The sequence below is a fragment of the Lathamus discolor genome, chromosome 2, assembly GCF_037157495.1.
Source record: "Lathamus discolor isolate bLatDis1 chromosome 2, bLatDis1.hap1, whole genome shotgun sequence".
In the NCBI taxonomy this organism is placed as follows: domain Eukaryota; kingdom Metazoa; phylum Chordata; class Aves; order Psittaciformes; family Psittacidae; genus Lathamus; species Lathamus discolor.
The window spans coordinates 16,311,349-16,329,219 of record NC_088885.1 but is presented as its reverse complement, the minus strand read 5'-3'; the positions used below and the strand labels follow the sequence as shown (position 1 = coordinate 16,329,219).

Below are 17,871 nucleotides of genomic sequence, written 5' to 3'. Positions count from 1 at the left end.
CTGTAAGTGATGTACTCATTTACTAGAGCGGGGAAACTGAGGAAAAAAGGTTACTTGTGAAGCTGCTTTGTGCATCAATAACAGCTAGGTGTTAGGTTTGATACTATGCTGGTATTCAGTTGATTTACTGGACAGAAAATACTCTTTCTGTCTAAATAGAATCTTAATTTTAAAACACCCTCTGGCAGTTATACCTTCTGAGGTCTTTAAAGATGGTTCTATCCAGGAAAATGTTAGCCTAAAACCCCACATAGTTCTGCAGGGAGCATAGAGTTCCATGTTTCTTTCTAAATGGCTTATGTTTTGAAAAACCTAGAAATTAAGTAATATATTTAATTAAAAGCCAGTCCTGGAAGCTAAAGCTGGCTTATGAAAGTGACTTTTAATGGCCAATTTAGAAAGAGTCTGACATAAATGTTGTGATATCACTTTGAACTTTTAAAATTGACAGTTAATAAACATCTTTTAAATTGTATGCCAAGTGTATTTAATGTCTAAGGGTAGAACAAATGATACAGAAATAGATCTGACTAAATTTTGTAAGTGCAATTATGTTGTCCTCTCCTCCCCCCCAAGACCCCAACAAACAACCTGTGTACTTATTCCTGGGCAAACTATCCATTGAAACGTTTTTCTTCAGCATCACTCTAATTGAGATTAATGCAGGTAGTTATTTTGTGGTGTTTATTCAAAGACTAATTTGGTCCAGTTTGTTTCATTCTTGAATATATGCTGACTCACTTAAACTCACCCTTTCTCTAAACCCAAAAGAAATAAAGTAAGGTCCTAACTGAAAGTCCAGTTTTCATCTCACTACAGTTTCCTATCGTATTCTCCATTTCTAGTGTTTTGTTAGTAGATCTGCTAAATGTTTGCTTTTCTTCTTCACTCTTTTATTGGGATTTAAAGATTGAGGAAGATTCAAAAACTTTTAAAGAGTCTTTATTTAAATTTTTTGAGGAGGTGTGGCATAGCACTGACTTGTCAGTAATGATTCATTTCTTTCTCTGGAAAATTATCTTCTGATGTTTGTTTTTATGTAGTTATACATTTCCTAGTACTTTAAAAAATGGCTTTTTTTTTTTTAATTTGGGATATATTGCTAGTTGTTACAGATTTTGTTTTTTGGGGGAGGGGGAGGAGGATGGGGGGAACCAAAACAACCAACCAAAAAACCTCCCAAAGCATCCGACCAACCAAAAAAACCCAACCACAGAACAAAGAAAGAAAGGCTTGGTAATTTTTATTTCTTCTCCTTGTGCCTATGGTGATAATCACTCATGATTTCTAGTACCTGGTCTTTGCATTAAGTCAGGCAACTGCCTGCCTGCCTTTTTCCATCCCTTTTTCTTTTGCAACAATCTGACTATCCAGGCTGCATCATGACTGGTAATAACTAGGCTGAAAGTTAAGATGCATGGAAGCATGTTCCCTGAAATGCACAGAAGCATGTTCCTTAGCCCTTGACAAGTTGGTGTCATGTTAGGAATTGACTGTGGGATACGTGGGATTTCTTTCCTTTAAGGATCTATAGACAGATGCTTTGGCTTACACATTTATAGCTTTTGTAGGCTGCAGATTGTTTAGGGAAGATCCTGTCAACTGTAACCTAACGATGGAAATAGTATAGGCATGACTAGGCTCCAAACAGTAGTTCATGGAGGAAGTAAACAAATCAGGTGTATGCATTTCTGCCCTACCCCATGTGACTGGTGCTGTTAGTGCAATAAAACTAGAGTAGCATGGTGGAATTGTTTCATCTTGCAGATCTGGGATGACCAACAGTCACTCCAGAACTTGCCTTTGAAGCAGAAAGCTTTTTTTCTGTACTGGGTGGAGGTACTCTTTTTCGGCCCTCTGATGCTGTAGTACATAAAGGTGCCAGTTCCAGTGCAGAAGCAAATCACCGTCATTGCGCAGAAATTGAATACCAGTGACTGTTGTAGTTCCATGGCAAACTAGTCTGCTGTTGAAACTGAGCTGTCGTCCTGATGCCTGTGAACGTGTGTGCTGCTCTTTATGACGCTGTTTAGCTGCAGGTTGTCAGCATGGATGAGGTGTGTGAGGAGACAATCCTGAGATCTGGCATTTAGTTGCTGGAAGAACCTGAAACTGTTTTCACTCCAACTATTACAGTCAGCAGGTGGTTCCTGCCATAGTGCGCCATTGCATTGGGACCCTTCTTTTGCTGTGGCCCTTGATGCTGTACAGGGTAACTTGGGCCACATAGAAGATCAGTGCGTGCTCTTACCAACTGCAGAACATGGGTGAGGTGTGCATTTGTGTGGCTTCATGCAAATTGTTACCACCCCCTGAATCGTTGGGGTGGTGTCTGTCTAAATGATGCTGGTCTGCCCTTGCCTGTGCCATGTCTGCAAGTGTTTTGTATCAGGTTTCTGGCAGGTTCCAGGGCTGATTCACACACCAGGAATGCTCCCCCCTTGTTGAACCTGGTTTGAAGAGAGATGGGGATTCCATAGGTGCTCAGTCCTGCTGCCTTAATCACTTTTAGTGGGTAATGGAGTGCTAGTGCCTGTGTGTGTGTTGTGGGACATAATGCAGAGAGGCAGCAGGTATTTCTTAGGTCCTGCTTGGCTTGTTTTGCATTGTGTATGTTTTTAAAACTGGACACATAGGTGAATAACTGTGAAGGATATTTTGTATCTGGTGCAGTGTGTATTTTGTTGGGCAAGGTTTGATTTTCATGCTTACATATCAGTGTAAATGTAACTGAATGCTAAATGTGAGGCTATTGGATGCCTTTTTATTAGGTTGTGTGGATTTGTTGTTTCCAAAATACTTTAGTTCTTCTAACATTATCCTTTTTACATTGGGAAAACAAGAAATACGGAAGTGTATAAAGCTCACAAACACATGTAAGTAAAACTCTCATTTATTCAGAGCTGAATGATGAAAAATATGAGGCCTAGTCCAGGAGAATATAGTACAAGCTAAAGCCTGTGAAAATACAGTAAATGACTGTGTGCTTCTGTATGTGTGTATGTTCACCTAATTACAAGCATGCGTTTAACAGTTGTGATGCCTGCAGGGCAAGGAATGTCTTGTTTCACTGCTTCCTCCTATATTTTCTCATATGTTTGGTACACTGCATTGGACAGTGAAACAGTGTTATTTATCCTTAGACAGGTCTAAGTGAATCACCTACTTTTTTTTTCCCCCGATCAATGATATGTGGAGTAGATGGAGGAAAAACACTTAAAGGTTTCACCTAATTCATGTCAGAAATAGGTATTGCAGGAGGTGCATGTGTATTTGTGCTTGTGCTGTGGTATCTGTTGCCAGCATGTGGCCCACAATACTGCAGAGAAGCACATTCAAATGTCAAGCTGGCTTTGGTTTCTAGAAGCTTGCCTGGTCCTCCTTTGCATAGTCTTTCCTTCCATAAAACTTGTATAGTCCTCTTTGCATCCATGCAGCTGCATCCTGAGTCAGGTACCCTGGTTTTTGCATATCATTTCTCTATGTGATCTCTGGCAGTTCCTGTGTACTCAGGCACCTGGGTGGTATGGCTAACCTTCCAGACCTCAAGGTGCTTGTGAAGAAGGAAAGTTAATTTGTTGCTTTGTAGATGAATGAATTAATGACTTCATTACTTCTTCCTCACTAGGCCACAATATTATATGCCCTTCTGTCTCAGCAAACTGGAGAGATCAGCTAAATGTTTAGCAAGGCAGTAATTGATAACATCATGGCAATTTTCTCCACTGTTAATGGGCACTAAAAATTTATTTTAATCTTTATAACTTTAAAATGGTATCTGCCTGCCTGCCTGCCTGCCAGTAATACGATATTGAAGAGAGGGACAATTCAGAGGCTTTTAGAAGTGATTGGGATTTTATTTATATACTTATTTAGTATTTTGTAACATGGACATAAAAATTGTGGATTTCTCTGAATAGGAAGATAGTGATGGCCAGACCAATGGAATTCTCTTATATTTGTGGAAAAAAAAAGGTGACTTTGTTTTATTTGTTTTTTTTTTTTTTTGTTTTTTTTTTTTTTGAAGAACTTGGTGACTAAATGATATTAAAGGGAGAGGGAAGTCATAGTGACTTGCCTCAGTGGGCTGCTGGAATTTCTGCCACATGCTAAACTCACAGATTTCTCCTACCGTTTTGCTTATAGCTACAGACCTCCTTCTTTTAGTCCTCCCTGTCTGAACAACCAGATTAAAAAAGGCAAAAATCCTTGTTTAGTTTAGACTTTTGACAGAATCAATAACAGAAATCTCCAGGAATTGTGGATGTTCAACAGGACTTTGTAGCAGGGTAATGGCAATCAAAGGCATCTATCTAATGAGTACTGAATCTTCTGCTATGAGAACGTTAAATTCAGACCTCGAGAAGCACGCTTGCCATTAACAGTGCATTATTTAAAAAAAATAACTATTGAGTAAAAAAAGGCTGCATATAAACAAACTGGTGCCCTGAATTGTTTCAAGAATTCCCTCTGTTTCTTCTTTTTTTTTTTTTTTTATTTTAAATTTCTCAGAGGACTAGATTAAAGGAAAGAGGGGAAAAAGAGCTGATTGCATTTCAGGTCTGCTATCTAAAAGGGAAGAACTTGTTTGCATACTTTTGGAAAGGACTGTTCCAAAAGCAGGAGAAGGAATTACTGTTTTGGAGATACTGAAACTTACTATTTTTAGGAAGCAGATATCCTGCATGTGGAAAAGTATGTGAAAATAAACTTAGCATGAAGCCATATAAACCTGTAAGATTTTACAGGTTCCTAATTTCAAGATGAAGAGAGTTAAATTATAGATTCTAATAGTAGCTATAAATACTTTATCAGTCTCTGAAATCTTTGTTTGCCTTTGTTCCTTATGCCTTTCGCTGTAACTTCTTTCCTTTCTACTACCGAAGTCCTCTCTGTTCTTCAGAATGCACTAATTCTTTTTACATGTGCTAATAATATGGGCACATCGCCTTAGGCCTCAAATTTACAACCCAATCATTTCAAGACCCCACTGAAGGTTTACCCTTCTTTGTTTTAAAAGTTCCCATGGACTCAGTTATGCAAGGTTACTTCAAACCCCTTTTTCTCAGCTTCCCTTGAGACTCTTTTCTTCCCTGATATAATATTGGACCTGTTTCAGTTGTTAACAGCATTTAACTATTTTTAGGATGAATGAGGCCTATATGTATGAAAAATGTTTAAAGTGGCTCTCAAATTTAATGCAGATCTGCATTTCCTCTGTTTCAGGTATAGCTTTCCATATTTATTTCTCTTGAATATCTATGTACTAGGTTTGACCTTTTATTTTATTTTTTTTTATACTAGTTCCTGAGTCTCCACTTTGTTATACTAGCATTTTATAATTCTAATTTCTGGAGGCAAAATGATCCACACAGACCCAGATTTGTTATTCTGTTGTGTGCCAGATACAGGGAGAAGGGAAGAAGGAGAGGAGGAGATGAGAGCAAAGACTAGCTTATTCTGAAATGAGATCTAACTGAATTGTGGAATGAGTTGTGCTTGATATTTGTGATCCTTTTTGTTTTCACAAGACTGATAGTATACTTTTTGCAGCTCTATTCTGTGTTGTTCTACGACAACCTAAGGGTATCCTGTTGCTGAATTGCAAAGCCCTACTTTGAGAAAATAAGAAGCAGCAAGAATGTTACCATTCTTTAGAGAAGCGCGTTGCATCCATGTCTCTCCCTTTTTCCTCTGAAACATGCTGTTGTATTCCTTCCTGCCTAGGCAAAACTCCAGCTCCTACTTAGTAGTTCAAAATTAAAGTGAAATCTCTGTAATGTAAATGTGCTTCCTGAAGCTGCTTTTAAGGCTCCTGTCATAAACCCCAATGATACCTAATTTTAAGTCTTCAAGAAAAGTCTTTTAGTCTTCAAAGTTTTTAAACATCAAGGGGCAATGGGTGTAAACTGGAGCATAGGAAGTTCCACGTTAACATCAGGAAGAACTTCTTTACTGTAAGAGTGACAGAGCACTGGAACAGGTTGCCCAGGGGGGTTGTGGAGTCTCCTACACTGGAGATATTCAAGGCCCGCCTGGACAAGTTCCTGTGTGATGTACTGTAGGTTACCCTGCTCTTGCAGGGGGGTTGGACTAGATGATCTTTTTAGGTCCCTTCCAACCCTTGGGATTCTGTGATTCTGTGATTCTGTGAACTGTTTAACAATAGAACTCCAAATGTGAAAGTTCACAGAAGTCACTGTGGCACTAATTTCACACAGCAGCTTTAAATGGAAAGCCCAAGCCTGCCTGCACCCCTATTTAGCTGCAAGGCCTTGCCAGTAAACGCAGTTGAGATGATTGTTGAGTCGGACACTTACAAGATGGCCCTGCATTCAAGCTTGCACCTGACTACTGGGTCTGGCCAAACAGCTACCATGGGTCATGTTTTGCTCTGTGGTGATCAGGTGATGGGGCTGGTCTCCAGTCTACCTGGAGAAGTACAGTCTGCAAGAGCAACTTGGATTTGTAGACCTCCATTGCTTGTCACTGTCTGAGCATGCAGCTAAGCTATAGCTGACCTGTATCCTGCCATTCTGTATTTGTGGAGCCATTTCTCAGGATGTACTAGGTCTTATCTCTGGCTTGCTGCCACAGGGAGTGTGAATGCATTCTGAAAGTTTTTCAGCTTTAATGGGTTCTGGGTCAGCGCTGTGAAGTGTTTCATTGTCTTAAAATTTCCCCATGGTTAATATTTTAAGCATGTGTGTGAGGCTACACTGGACTTTAGTCAGAGCTACTATACTGGACAGACAATTAGAAGCAAAAGTAGCAATGCTTTGACAACTCTGTTGCTATAAAGGTCAGTGAAAAAATTTAATAGCAAGGAGTACGTGTTGCTTTTTTTTTTTTTGGTGCATACAGGTAATTTTCATTAGCTCTGGAATGGTGTGTTCAGAGAGATAAGACACAGACAGTATTAGCAATAAAAACAATCAAATGCAATATGGATACCATGCACTATGTTTCTCTTCCAGTGCAAAGTACAGTATCTTTGTGTTTTAACTTTAATTCTCTTTGAAAGAACAAGTACTAGTACAGAGATCATCTGAGATTAGCTCTGTAAAACTGTATTACCATAAAACGGACCATACATGTCACAGAGAAGCAGTCTCAGAAATAATCCAAGAGACTAAATTTGAATACTTGCCTCATTTTTATCTTGACAAAATGTTTTTACCTTTTGAACCTGGTGTTTGTTTATTCTGTCTGCATGCTCCTATCTTCTTGGGTTTTGATAAACCTCCAGCATGGGAGAGTGAGAAATTAATGTCTTTCACTTCATCTTCTCCCTAAGGTCACAAGTGAGGGGACAATAAAATTTCAAGGCAGAAATGAATTTCATTAAAAGGGGACCTGGTTAACCTATTGCAAAGTTATTATTTCTTATATCTGCCTTGCTGTGATTCCATGAATTTTGTGTATGTGTGCTGTTTGATATAGGAGTGGAGGACTGAGCACATAAAAAGCATTAGTACTGTGTCATTAGTATTTAATTAAGACATAATAAAAGTTACTGTGGGGGAAGGGACAAGAAGGGAAAATAGAACAGTACCCTGGATTTTTTTCATATAATTGTGTTATTCGGTATTTACTTGCCCTGGGTGGGAGTTCATAAAAAGGGGGAAGGACAAAGAATTTGTGTTTATGTGCTTGTAATTACTGGCAGGAGTATTTGTATGGTGACTGCCCTTATGTCCATTGATGTTGATGTTGCTGTGTTAGCCAATTTTTGCCCCCTCATGATTGGAAAAAAGATAAGCTCTCCTATTAAATATCCAGAAAGATGACAAAATTATGTTGAAAAATGTAGTTTTTTTCTGTTTTGTCTACAGTAAGAAGTTTCTTTCTCTTATTGACAAGCATAAGCAATGGATGTTTGATTTGCACTTAAGTTCCGTTCAGCAATACTTGAAGTAGTTCTGTGGTTGTGCCTGATGCTTATTGTTAATTTTTCTCTACTGTGGAAAAAACCCCACACTTAATGGAATTTTCTTTCATTTGCAACTGCACTTCATTTTTTGTTTGCCTGAGCAAAATGTGACTGATGATGATGATGATGATTTTCACTTGATGCTGCATTCACTTGATTTCTGTGATCTACAAAAATCACAAAACTGAGTCACTTTTAGTTTTTTGGTTTGTTTTTAATATTCACCAAAGCATGCCAGAGCACATAAAGTCAGATGAAGGGTTTGGCCTGAAGAGCTCAGAAGGCATGCACAAGTGCCGCCTGCCCACCATGTAGTGTATTTAAACTCAGGCTTGTTCTAAGTGATACTTCTATAAACCAGAACCTTTGAAAAGTAGAATTGTCTTTAGAACAACCACATGGCACAAACACATGGCTCTACATAATAAACTGTGGTAGGGCTCAGTGCTTTTATTAGCTAATTAAATATTTGCTGTCTAGAGAGAAATGCTTTTGGAACACACACCTGAATTTATAACAAAATTCATTCTGTAATTCTGCCATGTGGAAAGGAGGCACATCTGGGAACGGGTGGGAGAATGTGAAAAGAAGCTTTTCCAGTTGCTTATAAAGGAGTTTGAAGTTTGTTTTTTGAGCGAAGTGGTTATTTTAGAAGGGTGCTCAGCAAGTTCTGAGCTAGACAAGTTTTCCCATTGGTTTACTGAACCTGAAAAAGACACTGATTTATAGGAAACGTGTCTTGCAGGTTCCAGTTCTTGACTTTCCCTAGATACAAGTGTCATAACATGCACTTCTTACTAAATAAGACCACCGTCTGCAGACATCCCCCTCTGAAATTCCTTAGGCATCCTACAAAAAAATGTACTTTGTGTACATATTCCTTTAAACCAAAGCTTTATCTCCAGCAGCATCACTTAATTATTTTGCTAAAAATCTCCCTGTTCTTTGTAAAATTCATGAAATAGAAAACAAAATCTGAATAAAAGATAACCTGCTGAGCCACTTGCGTTCACTGTTGTAAATGAAGCTCTAACTTTGTTTTTTATCTCCAACAGACAAACAACAGAAAGGTGAATTTGCCTTAGAGGGCTACACCATCAGAATGAATAATAGCCTTCGGAAGGATGCAAAGAAAGATTGCTGTTTTGAAATCTCTGCTCCTGATAAGCGCATTTATCAGGTTGGAATTTTTTTTATGTTGACTTGAAATTAAATTGATAAAGCTGTTACAATTCCAGTTACTAAATTAACATTTCAGTAAAACAATTTTCACTGACATCTTAATGAAAAAAGGAAACCCTCGCTTGCTTATATTGTACGTTCACATATTAGGAAAAAAAATCTGATTTAAAATATGTATGTGTTCAAATATTATCTTTTTGGACAAGAGCAGAGAAATCTGTCATCTTTATCTATTGGTCATTTCAACATTAGCATTTTAATATCTGTTGTATCATATGTCTGTGTGATTTCTTGGACGAATTAAATAGTAAAAAAAAAGTTAAAATATATATTAGTGTTAAATACATATGGCATCGGTCATGGCTTTGCAAAGAAAATCAACGTAAAGGCGCATATCAGCTCTGCAATTCAGAGATCTATCAGCTAGACATCAATATGGAATGTAAGTTTAATAAGTTTTAAATATCTAAGATTGCAGTTGAAAGCCAGTTAATTAAGCTGTCAGGTAGTGTGTTGGAGTCTGACAAGAACATTTTTAAGAAAACTGTACCCAGCAGTCTAAAGAAATTCATGGGTGTCTTCTAATTGTCAAGGGCAAATTTTGTTCATCAGTTCTGGCTTTGACAATGATGAAGAGAAGCAGCTTTTTTCTGCACAGCTGCCAGCTGCTGATCAGAGTTTCAAATCCATCATCCTCTCCTTCAATTACGTAAATTTGTCAAAATTAGCTGTACATTATAAGAAGCATCCTTGCAAGAAAAGTACTAGAAGACATGAAAAGAATTACTAATGGTTTCTTGAGGAAGTGACGAGAATGCTACAGTCCCTCTTTTTTATTGCCAATGAAATTGTAGTTGTGTTTTTGTCATTACTGGTAGTTGTTATTAATAAACATTTAATAGTTTACAGCTGCCACTCCCAAAGAAGCAGAGGAATGGGTACAGCAAGTCAAATTTGTCATCCAAGGTAAGCCAGCCTGTAAAGCAGTAGACTTTGCCAGTACTGCTTAGTGATGGTAGTTCTGTCCATTAACGTTAGCTATCATTTTTGCGTATGTTGTATTCTCCCCTGTCCAAGCTTTGAATAGCAAGTCCTATTTTTCAATCATGTAGCTTTCATATGACTTTTCGCCTTTTGCAAGATACTTGCTTTTCTCCAAGATAAGTATTTATCTTGAAAGCTCCCCCTTAGTGAACATTATCTAAAAATAAGCAGAGTATACTGCAAACACCAGGTCATAGAAGAATTGTGGTTTTCTTTGCATGATTTTCTGCTAAGGCATTCCTCTGTAGTAAATCTTAACTTTTTAAACTGCCATTGCATAGATTCGGAATCTAATGCTATTCCCGAGGAGGAAGAAGAGGATTATGACGATGTTTGCCATGTGAGCAGTGAATCAGTAGATGATAGCATTTATGAAGAAGTTAAAGGTATTGAATTTTTTTACTTTGTGTCTTGTAATCATTTTGTCTTCTCCACTTCTAGTCTGGTAACTCTTGAGTGGCTGAAAGTAAGTGAATGGCATAACCAGCATGAGTAAGACACTTTCAGATTTCAAGTTTTCTTATGACATTAAAAAGAGAATGTGTCTTCAACCAGATCTGAGTGAGAACAGTTAAGTTTTCTTTACAAGGGCATCAAAATAGTGCAGCATGGGTAGAAGTTGTCTCAGGGGACTTTTGGCTCATTAAGATTCCCTGGAAATTGCCTTGCCTTAAAGCTTTTTCCACCAACTTGCCCATCATATTTTCTTTATTCATTTTGGAATTTGTATTAAGCAAAAGTTCACCATCACTCCATATGTTATCAGCTGTTGCCTAATACAGGATGTTATAACCCTGCAAGAAAGCAACGTGTTTGTTGGAAAAGGCTCTGGAGACGAACTGTAAATAAAGGGACATGAGTATTGACACTGTTTTGTTTCATATCTTCCAGCATGACTATGATTATACAGAAACTTTTTCTGTGGACTTCTTGATGTGGTAAAATGATTATGCTCCTAAATGTCCAAGTGTATCTATCAGATGGCAAAACAAAAGAAAAAGCTTGGGAAAATCTCTTGGAGTTGATTGTAGGCATTCAAGTATTAGGAGAAAGCTAGTTGTTCTTGATTATATTTTAAGAAGCTATGAAAAAAGTCAGTGTTTCAGTTACCATTAGTTAATTTAAAATGGTATTTTAAAATGATATGACAATTGATAATCACTTTGTATGAAATAATGTTCTTCACTCCTTGCTGTTTGGGGCAGTGCAATTATTGGCAATAACTTGAGAGGAAAAATTGTGTCATGTGATGCTGACTTTCTGTGTCTGTTAGGTTCAATATTCTGACCATTGGAGAAAAGAATGGTTTACAGTATGCCTCAGTTTTCATTTTAAAGGTAATTTCAATGAACCAAGGGAGCAGGGAACATGAGTGAAAATTATGATCATAAAATTGTAAAATTGTAATAGCACTCAAGTCTTCAAGAGCTAAGGTGTTTTTTTTTTTTTGTTCCATTTCTTTGGATTGTACCTACGCTACTTCAGCACAGAATGCAAATTCTGCTGAAAGGGTGCATTGTGTCATGCTTGCTGAAAACCTCTTCTGCAGTAAAGATAAAAACTGCATTACAGAACTTAATATTCTAGCTAGAGAATACAGCCAGATCTTATTTGCAGTGCTTTTTGGATGCTCAGGCTCTTACAGAAGGTGATCTGATGTGCTTGCCTACACTCTGTTAAAGAACCCCTGGATGTATTGTGGGATAAATTACTCTTTTTCTGAGCTTCACTTATCTTACATGTTCATTTGTATCTCTAAGTAGATCTGGAGCACTATCCCATAGTATACTGGTAGAGGGCTAATAGTTAATATAGGCTTTGAGTTCTTTGCATTGAGCTCTGTCTTCAGAGAACTGCTGCTTTGGTATGATATTGCAAGAATTTAGCGTATTTTCACTTGCATCCCATTTTTATGTCAGTTTTCCAGGAACTGTTGGCTCCTAACATGGCTAATAAATCTGAAACACAGCTGTCACGAAGAAACAATAGTGCTTCTGTTATTCAAGAAATCTAGTTCCAGATTTGAGTTAATTTCTTTCCCCATGATCTTGGAGTGGTGGTTCCTTTTCATGTTATCAAGTAGGGATTGCCTTTTTTTATCTCATGCTTTCTCCATCTCATCTATTTGTGAACTGTAAACTTTTTAGGAGGGAACATCTTACAATGAAGGTCGTAAGTTTGGCTGTGATGTGTCAGCATAACTAAGTGAAAATAAAGCATAATTTTGCAATAGATTTCAGCTGATAAAAGCACCTTTTTCTCTTCCATAAATGTGCTTCAATAGTAATTTGCTTAAATTGAATTAAAATCTTACAACTCTGATACCCTATAGCAGTACTCCTTTTCTTGATCCATAGCATATTGAAGAGTATTAGATGAAATGCTAGTGGACAAACGTCACAGGAGCAGTCCTTACTTGGTTCTCGTATAGCTGTTCATCTAAACTTGATGGTAAAAGGGCATACTCCAGTTTGGTCTAATCTGCCTTAATTAGGCTCGATTGGTTGGAAGTAATCCCAGTTGTTGCTCCTTTCTGTTTTCCCATGTGAATCTTTTTGTGGTCAAAGGATGCAGCATCGTTATCTCTGCTGTTAGCTGACTTTGTAACAGAACAAATAACGAATTCTGAATGCCTGTTCGTAGAACAGAAAAGATAATTATCTGTACAGATGCAAAGCTGTGCTAAGCTCTGGAATGCAGAAGACAAATATGCTAGATCCTTGTGAAGAGGGGGAAGAAATTAATCTTCACTTTGTTTTTATCCTCAAAGCATCTTCATATTAGAGGCCTCGGATACTTTGTTTCCACAGATCCCCTAGCTTTATAAATATTGAATTTCAGGTGCACAGCTCTTTGTACCTTGTTTTTATTTATTTGCATATAATTAGCAATTTATCAAGTAAGTGAAATTTTACATTTCAGTGGCTTGTTAGTGTTTTTTTATATCAGTGTTTCCAAAGCAAATTAAGTTAGTTCATGATGCAGTCCGTCTGGTAATACTGGGTTTTGTATTTGAATAGAGAGTGTTTGGATTAAAAGGGAATTTTTGTGCAGTTTTGAAAACTGGGAATTTTCTGGAACTGTTGCAGTAATCAGGCCTACCTGATGGTGGATTTTTTTGCTATCTCATTGGTTAGATTTTTTTTTTTAAGTTTTTATTTTTTATTGTTATTTTCCCCATGCCTGTGGCAGGAGACAGTGTAGATGAATTTTCCAGGCAGGATTGGATAGCCTCAAGCCAGCATCCAGAACAGTAACAGTCTATTAGCCTATTAAAAGCATAGATTTCAGCGGCATTCAATTTGTAGTGTCTGCTGGCAGGAGCAGTGGGTTTATAGTTGGAAGAGGTACAAAGAGAGGTGTGAAGATTTATCTTTTGATCTGATAAGTCGCTTCTTTAACAGCACATAGAAATTCATATTTACCATAGAAGCATAATTTTCCTGGTTCTTAGCATTAGTTAGTGTTTTACTGTGGTTATTCAGGTAGAGTCAAGAATGTCAAAACTTCCAAAGATTTCCCAACTTGTAAATCTTCCTTGCAAGATTCTTCAGGAATATAAAGCTTTATACTATTTTCAACCAACTAAGCTTTTGACTTTTTTTTTTTTTTTTTGTAATAAAACACAGAGGAAAACTTGGTTAGGCAAAATTAAAAATATTACCAATAAAGGCCCACTTTTGCTTAATTAGCTATTTTCTACCGTAGTACACTCTATATAATTTTGCAGTCCACAGCTGGATATTATAAGGTATAGCATAAAATAACTTCTAAATATGTTGTATTAAATAACTTTGTGTGCCTGTAGAGCTACCTAGATGCATAGAGTTTCTAGGTTAGTGGTGTCTTAAACGATGGACTTGTCCTTGTCAGAAGAGACAACACTTGCCAGCTTTGAAAATGTTTCCATCTGCTATAGCTCTTGGAGACCGATTTTTATTTTATTTTTATTAATTTGGGGTTTCAGTGACATAATGTTTAATGGCCTTCAGTATTCTCTTCTGTGGTTTCACATCTGTATGGAGCATATACTCAAAACTGCAATGCTAACTGCTCCCTGACACCTTCATGCTTTCTACAACATCAACTCAGATTGTGTACTGTCTGCAACAGTCTTGCACAATAGGAGAAAAGAGGTGTTAATCTCAGCTAATATTTATGTTCATTTTCAATCTTATGTTGTTTTTTCAATTCTCTTTATCTTTCTGGTCACGAACTTGCATTATAGCAGTAGATTCTGTGGTATACATTCTAGATTGCATTAAAATGGTTTGATTCTTACTTTGGTGGTGCTTAGTTTGTTCATGTAGGTGAAAAGTTGACATTATAAATAGGTCAGATTGGTAATCCTGAAGCAACATGATGTGACCCAAGGCCTGTTACTGTTGGCTTTGTGCCGTCTCTTCTCTGCCTGTCCATAACATAGAAAACTTTTGGGTGAGAGGGGTAAGGACAGTGAAATTCAGTGCTGTCCTCTAATCAGGGGAACTGCTGTGCAGAACTGACCCAGCCAATACAATTTCCATTAGTTCTTTACTGTAAATAAAGTTTGAGGGCTGATTCAGTCTCCGACTGGGCCAAGGATTGTGGGGATGGAAAGCTTGCTTTTGTCTTCTGATTCCCACAATCAGTCCTCTGCCAAACAATTTGCCAGGTCAAGCCAGGTGTCTGTCTGGCCAATAATTCTGTTTAGCAGTGTAGCTGGGAGCTTAGCTGTGGAAACTAGGGCAAAGTTCAGGGAAAGGTAAGAAATGTCTTATACAAGATAAAGTGTGCTGTGCAGAGAAACACTGTTTGATCTTACTTACTTTAAATAAAGTCTTTTAAGTAGTTTTAAAATTATATTGATTTTGTTTCAGAACTTATTTCTGACATTGAGTATGAAAGTATGTCTCTATCTTATAGTTATCTCTTTAAGCAGCTTTGTCACTTCAATTTTTTCTGTTAACCTCTGTAGTTAAGCAGCTTAATACCATCATCCTGTGTTGTTGCTGGATTGCTTGAGCTTTGAAGGAGAAAATTGTGCTTATGTTTTTGTGCCCTTTTCATGAGCATTGCAAGGGGAGGGAGAACATGATCTCTGATCTACCTCTTCTTGGGGAAGAAGGGGAATAATGATTATGTAGTAGAGTTTGAGTGTAAGTTACTCATGGACACCAACTCATAGCAAATACTTGTGTTCTGAAAATGTAGTGTCAAATGTGTTGACTTTCTGGCACTAGAAGTGAAAATTTCACAGCACTGTGTTAATGAAAATGCCTTTTCAAGAGAGCTTTGCTTATTTTAGAGCTTTCAATATATCACAGTCAGGGTTTGTGGGACCAACATAGTGTTTGGTGTCAAACTGTCCAAGTTGTGGATTATAGCTGTATTATCAGTTCCTAAAACCAGTAAACTAAAATGAAGAAACTGATAATTGGTTGTATAAACCAGAGCAGTACGTTTAAGTCAGCAGAGACACAGGTGATCATGGAATCTGAGGTGGTACCTGTGATCATTGCTGTTAAGTCAGTATATTACATATCATGGTATATTGTCCAAGTTCCTCCCAACATTTGTTTGCCTCAAGCAGTTGGGCAATTCTTTACTTCTTGTCCAGAAAAGTTGTATGTAATGCTGATGTAACGCTACCAATTTTTTATTTTTATTTTTTTCCACAGAAAGAATTGTAAGTGCTTTTAATTAGTAAATGAAGGGATTTCAAAGTAGGGTCAGGAATATTTGAAGCTGAGAAGACCAGGTGTAAGATGGGTATTTTCGAGGACAGTATTTATGAGTTTCCAGACTGATTACTGGAAGTGTTTTGAATAATTTCCATCAAAATATCTTTCAGGTTCAAGAACACAGCCAGATATATATATATATATTTATATATATATAATATATATATATTAAAATATATATATATTTATGTATATATATTTTTTTTTCATTTTAAAGCAGCGAGGATTCTTCAAAACTGTGTTTTTCAAAGATTGGATCCTGGTGGTGTTAAGAAATAAGTATTTTTTACTTGTTTAGCCTTTGTGTTATTGTAATATATGGAGTGTTTTGCCTGTAATATCTTACTGATGGGTGGAGAATGAGGAGGGGGTGCTACAGGGTTTACTCAGTTTGCTGCAAATTGAAAATAATTAAAATAATATACAAGATCCCTGAAAAGCAGATGTAAACTACCTTTTGGTGTCAGGGAATAGTAAAGACTTCTTTTTCTGTCCAAGATGCATGGTTTGGTTTCCTTAATCACTGGGATTTGGGGGTCTATTAAATGTCTTTGATTCTATGTCAGACATGGAAATAAGTGAAAAATCGTGTCTTTCAACTGTATATTGCTGAATCCCAACTAGTGTGATGAAATGGAACTGTGTCTGAATTCTAGGTCACTGTGGGTTTTGAGGCAGTACACTTACGGAAAGTATATATACCTTGGAGTGTCCTTCAGCTAGTACTAAATGCTTACAAGACATGAGTTAAGAATCCAGACAACTTTCTGTATGTAAAGACGTTGCATCCAGGAGGTGGTTAGGAACTTCATACCTGGACCTCAGCTTTTGTTTGCCGCAAGAACTTGGGCTTTAACTTCAATTAATGTATTCCCACATCTAAAGAGGGAACCTTCACTTTCTATTGAGGTTGAGTGGCAGTGATGGAAGAGGAGGTAAGAGAATCTGGTGTAGCTGAAAAGAATGAGATGTCCATTGAGTGGGAAGTGGCAAGTCTTTGGGATGAAAAATAAGGTTCACAGACTATTCTGTGTTTCCTGTAAAATGAATATATATGGTGGTCTGTGAAGAACAGATGGCCTATAGCCGCCACGAAGCCTACTGCCTGTGATGCAATTCAATCCCTGCTCTCCTGTCACAAACGTACAAGTAAGGAGGCCAATAAAAATGGAATAATAACTGAGTATTCATATTTAGTCTGATTTGCATGTGAGGGGTATATTCACTGATTGGAATAGGGTGGGGTTGTTTACTGAGAAATACTCTGAAAAAAGAGTATTCTTTATTTAGTGATATACTTCGGCTGCAGAAAATTTTGTTAGCTGTGAGATTCAAAGCAGTTAATTACAACACCTACAGTAAATGGAAAATGTGTGCTATTAAGTGTAGGTATTTATTCTCTTTGCTTTGAACTGCACGCAAGACTTCATAGTTTTCAGATGTTTCAAATTTCATAGGTTTCAGAGTTTACAAGTGGAGAAATAGGAGCTACTTTCCTGAAGCTGTGGTCAACTGTTTCAACACATTGAAGGAGATCATGTGGAGAGGCTGTGTTCATTAAAGTCTTAGGTTAGCAGAGGCTGTGTTCATTAAAGTCTTGGGTTAGCAAAGGCTAAATTTTATTTCTGTATTTCAGAGATTAAAAAACAAAATGAAAGATACCCTAAAGCCCAACCAGACACCCCCCTCCCCCAGCCCAGGGATAGATTGACAAATCTGCATTAATTATTTGGATTTTGAGGCTTATTTACTTAAAATTAGAGGACATAATAATATCTAGAAAGGTACTATTTTTAATCATGTGGTTTTATGTGTAAAGAACTCTTTCAAAAAATAATTGGCACACAACTCATTGAAAGAAATTTACTTATCAAAATAAGATATTTATTGCAAGTACTTATCATTCATTTTCATACTATTTTCTGTGCTCCACCACAGAACAGTGTTTGACACTTGATTTGTAAAACCAGTCTGATGTGAACAGTATGT

The 17,871-nt window shown here is 37.2% G+C and overlaps 1 protein-coding gene across 4 annotated transcripts in view; it reads left to right on the top strand.

Annotated features, from left to right (window-relative positions):
* The window catches only part of SKAP2 (src kinase associated phosphoprotein 2), a 115,703-nt gene that overhangs the window by 69,367 nt on the left and 28,465 nt on the right, over positions 1-17,871 (top strand). For all 4 annotated transcript variants that reach the window (XM_065665925.1, XM_065665923.1, XM_065665926.1 and 1 more), the window contains 3 exons: positions 8,989-9,113; positions 10,018-10,081; positions 10,441-10,545. In XM_065665925.1, the coding sequence (XP_065521997.1) occupies positions 8,989-9,113; positions 10,018-10,081; positions 10,441-10,545 (294 nt within the window). The remainder of the gene's footprint in view (positions 1-8,988; positions 9,114-10,017; positions 10,082-10,440; positions 10,546-17,871) is intronic.